Raw genomic sequence first — 15589 nt, 5'->3', positions numbered from 1 at the left:
CTTGAGGGGGAGTGTTAGCAAATATGATACCACGATTTATGGTATGATTTACCATAATAGCAGAGATTTGACTATGCATATGTTAGCATATATGATAGCCACTATTTATGGAATGACTTACCATAATAGCAGAGATTTAACTATGCTATAAAATATGCTCTAGAATAAATTGTGATTTAATTTAGATTTGATTTAGTTTCCTTTCTTGTAATATGAGCATGTGCTCATTTTATCTATAAATACTAGAGCTATGAATGAGTAATTCATATCATTCAAGCCTTTACGCAATTCTCTCATTTCTCTTCTTTTTATTTCTACTGTTAACTATGCAAGCACTTTGGACGCTTTTGCATGTCTCTCTCTCTCTCTCTCTCTCTCTCTCTAAAAGAACTCACCAAAAAGTACATAAGAAGACAAACATGGTAAGGTGAAGCCCCTTTTCTCTCATTTAGGCCATTAAATTTCCATTTTCATTCACTTCTCGTGTGTGCAAATAGGGAGAGAGAGAGATGTAGAAATGACCACTTCATTCCATACAACCAAGTACCTAACAAAGTTCTCACATTTCATAAAAATCAATGTCAAATGATTTAACTTTTCACATTCTTACTGAACTTCCCCATCTTCTTCCTAATCAGGGGAATTCTCCAGTCCAACAAATATATTAGCAATCTATTGCGACCAAGTTGAGAAAATATCTTCTTAATAAAACTAGCAACTCTTTTGAAGTTTCAAACTTATTATTAAAGGAGGTTGTTTTGAAGTGCAGAGATTAAACAATGGCTCAGAATTAGTAGCATCATCTAGTACAACACTAAGTTTTGAAATATTAATTTAAGTTTACCTAGATTTGTTTTCCAGAATACGCATAAGCTTTATAAAACCTGAATAGCAAGTAGGAACAGTAAGAGATTACCAACTGCAGAACTTTATTAGTATTTATCTATTTCTAAAGTCATTGACACTTCTAAGAATACAAAAATTTAAGAAAGTATTTAATGTAATTCAATCTATCTATATAAAGACAATAACATGCATAAACCAACTAAGATCAAATAAAATCAATTTGAAAAAGTCAAAGCACTATGTAATCATCCTAAAGTTCATGAGCCAAGTAAAATTTTCATCAGTGTACAAGATTTGTCAAGTCCATAGGACTGACTCTATGTACAATAATGACTGCGTTGCATTGAGACATTTTTTTTTTATCTATTTCCTTTCTTCTTGGTCAAGAATGTAAAAGAAATATAGGGCCTGCTTGACATCAGTTTTCTGATAACAGTTTGAAGTTTTCAGAGAATTGAAAATCAGCTGTACAGAAACTTGTTTGGTTGCAGTTTTTTGAAAACTGTGTTTTTTAAAAAAAGGTCTGTCTTCAGAAAACGGTCGTTTATAGTTTTTTAAAACAGTTTCTGTTTTCTAAGTTCTTGAGAACTGTTTTCAGAAAACTGAGCCAAACAGACCCATAGTATTTTGTCAATAACAAGGTGACAGTTAATTATTTCAAATGCTATGGCATTTCATATAAAAGTAAATTAAAAGAAATATGTGAGTTGTGATTTCATATTAATGAATGTAAAACCATGTTTAATTAGCACCAATAAATGGCCAAAATGTCTATTCAGAAAACAAGATAAGGCACTAAGAGGGTCATATTTTTTCCTACACCAAGGGAGTTGCAAAAGATCCTTCGCAATTATCAAGGTACATGGAATCCAAATAGTGACCAACTACAATATTAAGATTAAAATCCACCATCACCAATATATAGTTGCATACCAATAGCATTCCCAAGCTCCAGCTTGTATTCTAGAGTATCTCGATTCCGATAGGAGGAGTTGAAAGAGAAACCCGATGGACCAGCTGGCACAACTCCAGCCCATATCTGATTCGCTGATATGACATGAGGATTCTCTAAACGGACAGGAAATTCTCTGAAAGGGCAACACACCAAAAAAGAGAACATTATTTATCAACTTAAGAAGTCATGACATGACCAATTGACAAGCAAAATCAACCTCCAAGAAGAGCAACTTACAACTTAAATTCCTGAGCAAATGAATCCATAGGAGATAATGTGCCAGATGTCAAAATAATAGATCCAACACCCAACCTGGAGAATTCTTCCATGGCAAGTCCTGGATTAAAACACCACCAGCTGAGCGTTCTAGATGCCTTACCTGCACCATCAAAATCAATGAAAATACAAAATGCCAATAGTACAAGAATGCATGTTATCAATTACAAAACTGTGCTGGTCTACTGGACTTGAACATCCCAGAAATGTCACGACAATGTCAGGAAAACAGAAAACTTTACAACTGCCAAAAATTAGCTTTCATGGTTTTTCCATACCATCAATATCTAATCAAGTGCCATTGGAATAAACCTCAGCACCTCACAACATGTAAATTAGATATCTTCAGACATATTCTGTGCAAAACTGGCTTAGGGTGGAATGTGGAATTACTTGTCAGTTGGGGAGGGGAACACCGAGCACTTGCCAATTATAATTAGAAGATTGAGAGGTTGATATGTAGGAAGTGTCCAAAGAATATATAATTTAAAAAATTAAAAGAAAGGAATATACATTTTTTGATAATCAAAATATCATCGCAAAATTTCTTAAAAGATAGATCTGGGATCAAAACTGTGTCTTGTTGAGAAAAATCATCAACATTTGAGTGAGAAATAAGTAGATAATGAATTTTAATTTTTAGAACTAAAAGAAGAGGCCAAAACCATAGCTCTGAACATAAAAGGCAGGCATTTCATCTGAATGGGAGGAGTGAGGTTAAGAGTTGATTCTTATCACTGATAATTCAAAAAAGAAAAAAGAGGGCAGTTCTTAACTTCTTATATATTTGTTTAAACTGTTTATGATAAAATTGCACATTAAACACTTCCCCTTTTTTTTTTTTCTTAAAACCAAGTTATTTACTAGATTAAAATAATTTGGTTATTTGATACCTTAATCCTGTCTCATGTTAGTTCCAGGTTCTTTCAAGACAGACTAGCTGCATCCAGTGATGGTATATGAAGTGGACCAGGTCAGATATTTCAGGCCCATCAAGCTTTGACAGTCAGCAGACAAAAGAGTGCCAAAATTCTAAAGACAGCATCATAGCCCAGGTGCAATTTGGACTTACGGGCCAAACGCTGAAATTTGAAAGACATCATTGCAGCCCAGGAGTAATTTGGACTTACTGGCCGGTTTTGGCCTGGATTAAAGGAAGACAACTTATTTTTCAAACTAATTAAATAAGTGAAGTCAGTGGGGTTTGAACCCCTGACCTCTTGCAACTGAGCTAGAGCCTAAAGCCTCATTTAACATAATTAAAGAGTAAACAAATAAAATTGCAACAAATGACCAAGGTTTGTAGCCTAGTGATGCTTCCTACCTTCCAAAGTGAAAGGTTGATGGTTCAATTCCTCAAAGGGGCAAAGTGGGTATGTGAGTTTCAAAGGGAGAAAAAATCGTAACAGATGAACAGGGCTTTTAGGAGTCGACCACACCAATGATGAGTCGTAACAGATGAACAGGGCTTTTAGGAGTTGACCACACCAATGATGAACCTACTCGTCCTACCTCAAGCCCCAAGACCAAGTCTAGACGCAAGGATATGTTGTGACAGGAAGAGAGAATCTCATTTGTAAGCTCAAGAAGACCTTGTATGGGTTGAAACAAGCTCCAAGACAATAGTCTAAGAAATTTGACAATTTTATTTCAAATGCAGGTTTCATAGGTGTCATGTTGATCATTGTTGTTATTTTAGAAAGCATGGTGCGTCTTATCTCATACTTCTCTAGTATGTAGATGATATGATTGTTGCAAGTTCAAGCATGGATGAGATTTCAAATCTCAAGGCACAGCTATCCAAGGAATTTGCAATGAAGGATTTGGGTGCTGCAAAACGAATCCTTGGTATGCGAATTAGCAGGGATAGAGTGAACAGAAAGTTGAAGTTATCACAATCTGAATATGTTAAAAAGTTCCTAAAGAGGTTCAAGATGGATGGTGCTAAGCCAGTTAGCACACCTCTAGCAAGTCACTTTAGGCTTTCAAAAGAACAAATTGCAGCTACAGATGAGGAGCGTGAATACAGGGCTAGAGTGCCTTATCAATCAACTGTAGGTTGCATGATGTATGTTGTGATCTGTACAAGGACAGACATTGCTCGTGCAGTCGAAGTTGTCTGCAGAATTTATGGGCAATCCAGGCAAGGAGCATTGCGAAGCTATCAAGTGAATTTTGAGGTATCTCAGAGGTAATACAGACATGGCTTTATGTTATGGTAGCCAAAAATTATGCTTGCAGGGTTTTGTGGATTCAGACTTGGCAGGGACATTGACAGCAAGAGAGCACTGCAGGGTATGTTTTTACTTTGGGTGGTGCAGCAGTCTCTCAGTTGCACAAAATTGTGACCATCTTTACGACATGGGCAGAGTCCGTAGCAGCCACACAAGCGTGCAAGGAAATGGTGTGGTTGAAAATTTTCATGAAAGAATTGGGTAAAGAGTAAGAGACTTCCATGTTATTCAGTCACTGTCAGAGTGTCATCCATCTTGCAAGGAACTCAGCCTTTCACTCGAGAACTAAACATATAGATATTAAATATCATTTCATTCACTAACGCTTGGAGGATGAACAAATTAGATTGGAGAAAATTCACACAAGAGAAAATCCTACAGATATGTTGACAACGGTGTTACTGTTGAGAAGCTGAAGACATGTTCAGCTTCTGTTCGTCTTCAAGCCTAGAAGACGAGAAAGTCTCACACTAGTTTGTTAGTGGTGGATGAAGGTATCAGTGCAATGTAGGAGATGAGTCTCCAAGTGGGAGATTATTGGGTTGCGGAGCCTAATCGTTTGGGTGTAGCCTGAACCATTTTATTTGGGAAATTAAAATGACTGAATTTATAAATAGTACGAAGGGTATTACGGTAATTGTGATGTAACCCTAGTACATACACTATTTATTTTATTGTTGGCTACGTTGCCGCCTGAGAATAAGTGAGAGAGCTTGTAATCGTATCATTATACTCCTCCATTTCTGAAAATAGTGAAACCAGTGTGGGCCGTGGACATAGACGATCTTGTCGAACCACGTAAAAATCTCTGTTTCATATTTTCTTTCTGTTTCGTTTTGTTTCCTGCCAAGTGATCTGTAAATTGGTTATATGCTTTGTGTGCTTGTTTGTTTTCCCAACATGGTCTTCCTCTTCCCCTGGTATTACCCTCAATGTGGACTGTGTCACTCTTCCTATCCGGCACATCTAAAGGTCTTCTTTGCACATGTCCAACTTATCTTAACGATTTTTCTCATTTTATCATTAATTTGTGCTACTCCAACCATCTCCCGAATGTGGTCATTTCTAATTTTATCCTTTCTAGTCTTACCGTAAATCCGTCTCAACATTCGCATTTCCACCACACTCACTTTACACCTATGTTGTTTCCTAGTTGCTCAACCCGTGCCATAAAGTATGGTTGGTCTAATGGCGGTTCGATAGAACTTCCCTTACAATCATAAGGGAATACGCCTATCACACTACTTAATGCACTCCTCAATTTAACATATCTTGCCTTCATTATATGATTAACGTCATCTCCAATTTGTCCTTTATTATGAATATTTTGAACATGAGGGCAAGCCTTGACACAACAGTAAGACTGCTCCATTGTGACCAGGAGGTCACAGGTTCAAAATAAGGAAACAGCCTCTCCGCATAAGCTAATGCCGTATATATCTGACCCTCCCCAAACCCCACAATGGTGGGAGCCTCGTGCACTGGGTTTTCGCTTTTTATGAATAATTGAACATATATAACGAAAATGTTCACTTTTTTGTACCTCTTGATTATCAAATTACTAAATACTCATTTGCATTTTTAGATTTACTAAAGTTATACTCCATGTATTAAGTTTTATTTCTACTGATCTTAAACCCTTTTAGTTCTAAAACTTCTCTCCAAACCTCCAATTTGGTATTAACTACTTCTCTAGTCTCATCAACTAAAACAATATCATCGGCAAATAGCATACACTATGGAATCTAATCTTGGATGTGTCTTGTCAGCTCATCCATAACCAAGGCAAAAAGATATGCGCTTGATGTAAGCCTACAGTGATTGGGAATTCACTTATTTTCCCCCACAAAAGTTCTAACTATAGTCACACAACCATCATACATGTCCTTTATTGTGTTGATTTTTCCCTCTAAGACTCCTTCCTTTTCTAAAACCCTCCATATTAGATCTCTAGATACCCTATCATAGGCTTTCTCCAAATCAATACAAATCATATGGAGATCTCTCTTCTTCTCTATATATCTTTCCATTAGTCTCCATCGTTGACCTTCCCGGCATGAATCCAAATTGATTAGTATCTTGAATCATAGAAGTTGTAAAGTTATACATCTCCAATATCACTGGAAAAATGTTTGCTTATTAGTATCTTGACCCTCAATCATCACCATACTTGTGCTGGGCTGGTTATTCAAAGCCAGTAATTGGTTGTCGGATTTCGTCCAGCAACTGGAAGAAGATCGCTTCGGGGGTCACTGTTGTGTGGCTGAATGTAGAGCAGTCTGCCCTTATAGCTAGTTTTGCTAATGTGAAATTCCATATTCTTATTTTCAGTCCTACTTATCTTAAACCCTCTTGATTCTAGAATCTCTCTCCAAACCTTTAACATTTATCCCTTCTCTAAGTTTATCAAATTATACTATATTACGCAGTGTGATCCTCGTTAATAAGGGTGCTGTGAGGGGTGGATTCAATATAAAATTACAAACCTAATCTTTTACATTGTTTGCACAAAGCACTCAACTGACACATTTCACGCTTGATAGCCCGATCATTTTAATAGTGCACTAAGTAATGGCCCATAAAAGTGTTTAGTTAGTTCATCCACAATTAAGGGGAAAAAAAGGTATGGGCTCATTACAGCGATTTAGAAATTCACTTGTTTCTCCCACAATTATTCTTATTATGCTCACAATTCATCATGCATGTCCTCTGACATATCAGTTTATCTATTTGTGACTCCTGTCTTTTCTAATATAAATCTCTAGGGATCCTATCTATTTGCGACTCCAAATACCATATGAATATCTTTCCTCTCTGTATCCTTGCATAAGTTTCAACGGCCAGTAAATAGCTTCCATTGTTGACCTTCACAGTATAAATCAAAATTAATTGTCCAACATTGTACCTTCACGTCTTAGTCATTCAATAACTTGTTTCCAATGTTTCATAGTATGAGTCATTGATCTTATACGTCTTGGTTATTGTTAATAGACCAACAAGAAATATTTCAATGAAATATAAGTTGCTAATGTGATGTGATGGACCAGTAATTGAAAAACAGAAAAATTTATATACGTTACAGGAAAGGAACGAGTCACATTGTTTATGTCATGCGATGGACTGATAATTCAAGAAAAAAATGAAATATTCAATCTGTTACAGAAAAGAAACAAGTTTAATATACATCAAACTGACATATGAAGTTCTGCATCAAAGATTAGGGGGGAAAAAAAAAATGTCACCATATTACCATTAAAAACAGCTGTAGCACTGGCCTCAACTTCCTGTATGTGTACCTAAGTAATAAAAAAATAAATCAAGTCAGACAATTAGCTCATCATCGCACAATAATGACAGATTATAGAAAGACAAAAAGAAAAACAAAAAAAGACAGCTTCAAAGTCACGATGTAAAATAATATATATGGATCCGACCTAATTATATGACTGGTATAATATAAGTTCCAAACATACACGATAGTACTTGGCATGAGCAGTATCATCATCTTTGAAGATTATTTTAAGAATGTCACCCATGCTTTCCAGCCTGCAAATTTTTGTCTTGTCTGGCACTCCACTATCGGTGGCACTTAAATCTTTAAAATTGAAAACAAATCAATCAATAAAAGAAACCGAGGTTTAGAAAAAATAAATAATGATAATAATAACAACAAATCTAATAGCCATCTATGTTTTAAAATATGAATCTGTTCAATGCTGATGCCTATTGCAGTTTACCTTCCTCAAGAAGCAAAGTTGCTTCCTCAATTATATCTATGAGCATAGTGGCTGTTTTATCTGTGATATTTAGATCAGCGAGTAGTTCATAAATGTAAGGCCCAGGCTTGGTAAAACCAAATTCTTTGGATTCAATAGGCACTTCAGCAATCCGCTTCTCAAGTTTCAAAAGAAGTGCTGCAAGAATACGTGCCCAACCAAATGAGTGTCCATAACTATAATTAAAGGTCAAAAAAAGCCAGCAGCAAAGTGACTAGAAATATATCCATATGCATGCTAAAATTAACTGCCACAACAATGAAACCTGATTCCCCACGGTCAACTTGGTCACAAAGGAATACAAACTGGTTTTATATAAACCTTCCTCATACGAATATTACTAGAATAGTAAATACATTCTTTATGAAAGTAGGGATATAGAATGGAGGCTTTATTTACATTTGATTATGTGATATTTGAAAAAGATCTGCCAATTCAATTTACCTCTAAGAATGGCAAAATTATCTGGTTTGCTTGATTGATCATTTGATTTTTCCCTCCTTCCAATAGAAAGATCCATACAATTTTTGGCTTCAGAAATGCAAGCATTCAAAAGCCCAGAGGACAGGTCAAAAGAGGCTGCATCAGCACATAAGCTTTCCTGCATTTTATAGGTTGCGCAAAAAAATTCTTTAGTCAGTAGCTAAGCTAATGAAACATAAATTAGTAAATACAGAACTTGCAAATTTTCAGTAAAATATTTAATTTTAGACCTCATACATTAGGAAATTTGTAAGAGTACATGAGCTAAAAAATAAGAAGAGAAGGAACATTCCAATGCCAGAATACATCAAAATTTCAAGCATTTCTACTTACCAAGTTGTGAGCTTCATCAAATATAAGTATACTGTTGTTCCACCCAATGGTGAGAGATTTTCGGTTCCCACGATCAATAAGATAGTTGTAAGGTGCAAATAAGATGTCAGCGTCTTTGTGGAGCTCTCGCGACACATAATAAGGGCACCTAAAATGGTTTAAGGCAAAAAACCATAAGTATATACCTTTTTTTTTTTTCTTGATAAGTAAGCATATACTTAATAGTTTAATTTTAACTTTTTGTACAAAGTGACGACAGTAACTAGAAAACCCACGGTCCACAGCTTCTTCCAATATTGACCAACTCCTCTATGTCAATAGGTTCATCTCCAAGACCAGGATTTTTCTTCATGAATTCTACAGAAAATTAAAATAAAAATGTAAGTAAAAAGATATTTTAGCCAACTAATACATGGAAAAATCAAAGAGAAGCAAAGTTACTTGGATAGCTTACATCCTGAAAGCTTGAAGATCAACAAGAAAAGTTCATGAATTCCAATTCCATCATATTTATGATTAATTCCTTTATATTTTTTAAATACTATGATTAGGTTCTCCAAATGACTTCAGAGAATCCAGAGGAAAAATACTATAAAATCAAAACTACAACCTAACTAAAGTGGGATAAAATGGAAATTATACATATATTATTACAAAAGCAAAATATATGCAACTCAAACAGAATTACCTGCTACACGAGGATAATGGGCACAATAACGCTTTTTGCGCTTTCTACAGAGGGAATGGCAGGCATTTGTTTGTGTTCTTCCACGAAGCAAACTCACTTCTTCATGAATGCATAATTGCTCACGAGATCCTAACACTACCATTTTGGGCCTGCATGTGATATAATATTAAGCTAATTTAAAATACTGAAAAATTTAGAACCATCTTAAGCATCATAAAGAACAAACTAGAACACTTCAAAAATTAGAACAATTTGTTAAGCAAAAGAAAACCAATCGCCTGCAGTCCCCAAAACAATTAATTGTGTGAAAATTCTCTACATATAAGAAAAACCAGCACCTAATTCTATGTTTACCTTATCATTCCATCGAGGAAAAGGTCAAGCATTTATTTTTTTGATAACTGACGAAAATGTCAAACATTTATTTCATTCATGCAACCGATGCTAATTACATGTCAATGTCAATCTAGGGTTTAGTTTTCCAGAAAAAGAAGTCCTTACTGGATCATATGCTGCAAAACATTTAACTGGTGAGATAGACTGGCTAGTTAACAATTCAAGCTGTCAAGATATTTTTTTTTCCCAGGAAATCAAAAAAAAAAAACTGTGACTGTTTTGTATAATAAAATCACATCACCCTACATTGTCAAAATTAGGTTATCACCGTGTGACATTGTTGAAATTACACAAGTCAACTCAATAAAGTCTTGTCACAACTAATTGGGTACACTAGATGAATCCTGACTTCCACCAAATAAGCATTATCATGTCTTTCCTTTGTAACTCCACCTATGTTAATTTTGATCTTCCTCTTCCCCTGGTATTACCTTCAGTGTAGACCATAATACCAAACCATTTTAGTCAATTTTCTCTAATTTGGCTTCAACAAATGCTACATCAACTTTTCAAAATTGTATTTATATTTAATTTTATCCTTTTTAGTTTTAACACAAATCCATATCAGCATCGGCATTTCAGCCATACTCGTTATATTAACATGTCACTTCTTAACAACCTATCATTCTATCCCATAAATTCTCGTTTTTCCTTCCCCGCGAGTATAGCATGATGAGCCCAAGTTATGGCAGCTCCGGATGATGGCCTTTACCCGTGGTACCATCAAAGCATTGACTTCATAGGAGCACAGAGAGAAGGAAGGCATTGCAAAGGATCCCTGAAGGTTTCTTTCGCGCACCACTACAGCGTAGGTTGAAAGAGCTGCAGATCTAATAACTCCCGTGGCTACTTCAAGTCGACCCCCTATTCAATCAAAACCTCAGATTGACACCTACAGAAGAAAGGGGGAAGTACTTAACAGGCTATTATGACTGGCAAACCTTTCAATTTATGCGTTCAAACTAATCCACGATATGCTCAAAGCACCCTCCATTTAACCCATTCTACTTTAATTATATGATTAACATAAATCATACCTATCCCTCTCTGTTAATAATCAATTTTTTTTGCTTCTTTTTATCTCTTGACAATCAAACTTCATTACACCCCTACTTGTATCTCGTTTGCTACAAATACATTCTATGTATTAAAATTTTCTCCTCCTTTTTCATTCTCCTACTTTTCTTAATTGTATAATTTTTGGTATATTTGAACTCCACATCCATTAGAAAGACTTCATTATGATGGAAAATCCATGAGGATAGTTCAATTTACAGTTCAACCAAACAATTTTGGTGCTCCACTAAAAAGAATAAAACAAATAAAACAAAACATGTCTTAGTTGCTCAAGTATGGCAGTGAAGATCCTCAAAGAATCCCTAAAAAAAAATTTAAATACTAACTCAAATAAAAGAATACTCCAGAAGGACTTCAAAGCTGAAAGTGTAACAGGAAAGACAGGTAAAAAAAATTTAGGAAAATATGTAAAGCGAAAATATTCCCTATAGAAAGCATATCTATAATCCTACATTACACTAATGTTCGAGGTTTATTAGTTAAATTTTCAATTGCCAAAGAGATCACGATAAACTCTGACCTGTAATTGGTTCTTTTTAACTCTTGAATCACTTGCCTAAGCTGGCTGTGAGTGCGTGATGTGTATATAATAGAGGGTAAATTTGAGGATTCAGATTGTGACGATGATTCCCCTAAATGCTCGCTTCCTGCATAACCTCTTCTTCCATTCCTAGAAGTTGAGAAATCTCCCAAACTCTTCCTCCAAGCCAAAGTAGCACAAAGAAGACACAAGGTTTTTCCAGTCCCAGTGGGACTCTCCAATAGCGCATTACATCTCTGCAATATCAAAAAGACTAGTGAAAATACAATAATCAGATAAAAGTGAATAATGATGATGGTTACTGGTGTAGTCACTGTGGGAAATGAGTAATGACCATAAGAACAACCTCAATATTTTTTAAAATGTAGTTGATATTGATATGCTGCTAGTGACGGTGCCAACTCAGAATTCAGAAGCTTGATAAATGCAACATGATCATCATATCCAGACAGCCACAATTAAAATCAAGTGTTCTTTAGACATCAATGTACTAGAAAAGTACAAGCAAGGAAAAATGAAGGTATATTGATTAAAATATATATATTTGTGAAACCTTGGGGAAAAAAAAAAAAAAAAAAAACACATGTAGAACCATCCAATCAAATAAAGGACCAATACGAGCACTGACAGGGTGACACAAATTTGCCCATTAATCCTTTTTTATTTTTACACCAACCTAACAACAAATTTTGGAAGAGAAAACTAAAGCCATCGGAATTACGGAAACAAGTGGTAGCATCGACCAATGATCCATGTTGTGCACCATAACAAAATCAGCTATTTGCCTTTTGTTTGCATATAGAGGACCATGGTAGCAGCAAAATAAATTTACCCATAAACCAGAATTCATTTAATTAATAAACATATGGTCCTAACCATACTAGTGCACTTCGTGATCGTGTACCACCAAAAACAGTAAGTTCAGGGTTGACAAAATGTGACGATCAGTGTTACCCATAAACAATGAGCTTTTCGTTGACAATGATATGGAGTGACCAACTTATGCATCGCAAGCTCATGCTATGAACATTGAAAATGCTAAGAGAATCAATTCAATGAAAAACAAAAATTGGGTGCATAGATGGAAATATAAAGATCAAACGTTAGGGATTTATAAACACTTTTGGTGGAGTAAATTTAAATAAAATAAATAAATAAATCATACGTCTTGTAGAGATTGGATCACTTTTTCCATGTACACGAGCTGGCAATCGTAGGCCTCGAACGGAAAATCCACATGGATTCCCCTAATCTTGTACGTTGGCATCTCCCTCTAAAACACACACTCACACACACACTCTCTCAAACAAACGCACACAGACACGCTCTCCCTCTCTAAAACAATCAAAGACACTCTCTCTCTAAAACAATTCAATTTTAAGGTCGTTAATGGGAGAGAGTGTACAGGGATGGACGTTAGTTGCCGCAAACCCTAGAAAATGAGGTAGGTTTTGTAGCCAGATTTTTCCCGCCATTCAAAGATGTTTCGGGTATAAAACGGTGCCGTGTCATATGGGTTAAAACCCGTTTATGTAAGACATTAACAACGTGGCACCCGTTGATCCGGATCCGTTGATTGATCCGAATCAGTTAAAACCTCATGATTGACGGGCCGGCGTGGTCTAAGGCTCCAGTAAAAGGTCGCAAAAATTTTTATTTCCTATTATCTCCCTAAAAAAATTATTTTCTGTTATAGATATACTAAGAAGAAGAGAGAATTAAACAAAGATCAAAAACAAGACAGCAAAATAGTAAAGTGAAAAGTTTTCTTTACAAACACAAGCTCACATGATATATATATATATATATATATATATATATATATATATATAGCTTTAAAAATGGGCTTCTTCTGTAAGCTGAGTAAGGAGCTCCTATTGTCAGCTAGGTAACGAGCTTCATTTGTAAGCTAAGTAAGGAACTTATTTTATAAGTTATGTAAGGAGTTTCTATTGTAAGCTAGATAACGAGCTTCCTTTGTAAGGAGCTTCTTTTATAAGCTAAGTTAAGTAAGGAGCTTCTTTTATAAGCTAAGTTAAGTAAGGAGCTTCTCTTGTAAGTTAATATTTCGGATAAATATGAGTGGACCTCACTTACATATATATATAACACTCCTCCTTGTGGTCCACGACACTATACTAGACTAAGAATATGCCTTTTAAAACCTTGCTAAAATGGGACAAAACCCTAGCGAATGAAAAAGAGTACAGTATTCTTGTGTATCTGAAAATGGTATTGCATAGGTTAAAACTGCCTCATTAAAACCTTACCAGAAAATCGAGTGAGACAAAACCTAGACAAAGAAAAAAAAAGTATAGTATGCCAATACCTCCTTAATCAATTGCTCCCCCTCATTGTTGCACTAGTTCAACCCTGAAGATCCTTTAATTAACACATTTCAATGTTGTGCACCAGCTTCTTGAATATTGTAGTTGGAAGCGTTTTAATGAATAAATGAACGTATCTTCTGAATATCAATATCATCATTTTTTCTAGCGTTCATGTGTATAAAATAATTTTGATGAGATATGCTTAGTCCTATCACTTTTAATATACCCTTCTTTTATCTGTGTAATGCATGTCGCGTTATCTTCATATAATACTATTGGGCATCTTTTATTGTTGAAAGACCACATGTTGTTCGAATATGTTGGATCATTGACCTTAACCAAATGCATTCCCTATTTGCCTCATGAATTGCGAGTATCTCAGAATGATTTGAAGAAGTTACAATCATTGTTTGTTTCATAAATCGCCATGATATAGCAGTGCCACCACAAGTAAACACATATCCTGTTTGTAAATGAGCTTTATGTGGGTTAGAGAGATAGCCAGCATCTGCATATTCAATTAATTGAGAATCTAGCTCCTTTGAATAAAACAATCCCATATCAAATGTACCACGAAGATATCACAATACGTGTTTGATTCCATTCCAATGTCTGCGGGTTGGTGCAGAACTATACCTTGCTAATAAATTGATTGAAAAAGATATGTCGAGTCGTGTGCAATTTACATATACATAAGAGCACCAATTGCACTAAAATATGGTACTTCAGGCTAATGAGTTATTTTCTCGATGACGAAAATGATCTTTCTTAAAATCGAGTAATCGAATAATCATTGGGGAGCTCAATTGATGGGTTTTATCCATATAAAAGTGTTTGTTGATTGGTGGACGAGAATTCCACATAATAAATGCTCAATTTGCAGTTCGATACAATTTATCCTTCCGAGATCTTTCATCTCGAATTGTTTCTTTAGATTATTGGCAGTCATTATGAGCTTTTCACGGGTTTCCATAAGGTTCAGATCATCAACATATACTACAACCACAGCAAAACTAGTATCTAATTTGTTAATAAAAATAGATGGATAAATTGCATTATTAACGTACCATGCTTTCAATAAGTACTTGATGAGGTGATTATACCATATACACCCATATTGTGTTTAATTCATACAATGGTCTTTGTAATTTTATCGAGTACATACTACGTGTTTGTTTCTGGCATTTTAATTTCTTCAAGGATTTTCATATAAATATCATTATCTAGTGAGCCATATAAAAATATTGAGACCACGTTCACAAGATGCATATCCAGTCTTTCTATGACTGCTAAAATAATTAAGAATCGAAATATGATTGCATCAATCACCGGAGAGTATATCTCCTCATAATCAATACCTGGTATCTGTGAGAAAGTTTGAGCAACCAATCAGTCTTTAAATCTTATAATTTCATTATTCTCATTTCATCTTTGTACAAATACCCAGTTGTACCTAACAGACTTTACACCCTCAGGTGTATGGACCCCAAATCCAAAGACTTCTCGTCTATCTAATACAGTTAGCTCTGCCTGCATTGCTCTTTTCTATGATGGCCAATCATATCTCTTTGTTTACTTTTTTTGACATTCTGAGGTTCCGGATCCTCATTATTTATATTAAAAGCAATTGTATAAGAGAATATAGTGTCCGCAA

At 35.2% G+C, this 15589-nt stretch overlaps 1 protein-coding gene across 2 annotated transcripts in view; it reads right to left on the bottom strand.

The window, feature by feature from the left end:
• Positions 1–13053, bottom strand: part of LOC132283978 (regulator of telomere elongation helicase 1 homolog) — a 46665-nt gene extending 33612 nt beyond the window's left edge. For both annotated transcript variants that reach the window (XM_059786037.1, XM_059786038.1), the window contains exons 1-11: positions 12771–13053; positions 11585–11841; positions 9592–9740; positions 9179–9260; positions 8904–9051; positions 8532–8688; positions 8049–8225; positions 7785–7906; positions 7562–7607; positions 2039–2180; positions 1780–1934 (exon numbers count right to left, since the gene is read on the bottom strand). In XM_059786037.1, coding sequence (XP_059642020.1) covers positions 1780–1934; positions 2039–2180; positions 7562–7607; positions 7785–7906; positions 8049–8225; positions 8532–8688; positions 8904–9051; positions 9179–9260; positions 9592–9740; positions 11585–11841; positions 12771–12872 — 1537 coding nt within the window. In that variant the 5' untranslated portion in view covers positions 12873–13053. The remainder of the gene's footprint in view (positions 1–1779; positions 1935–2038; positions 2181–7561; positions 7608–7784; positions 7907–8048; positions 8226–8531; positions 8689–8903; positions 9052–9178; positions 9261–9591; positions 9741–11584; positions 11842–12770) is intronic.
• Between the last annotated feature and the right edge of the window lie 2536 nt (positions 13054–15589).

The sequence above is a fragment of the Cornus florida genome, unplaced genomic scaffold (assembly GCF_030987335.1).
Source record: "Cornus florida cultivar Cherokee Brave unplaced genomic scaffold, ASM3098733v1 CherokeeBrave_3.0.0_Hap2_Chr11, whole genome shotgun sequence".
NCBI lineage: Eukaryota > Viridiplantae > Streptophyta > Magnoliopsida > Cornales > Cornaceae > Cornus > Cornus florida.
Note: the sequence above shows the minus strand (reverse complement) of the source record. Positions and strands in the feature narration are given on the sequence as shown.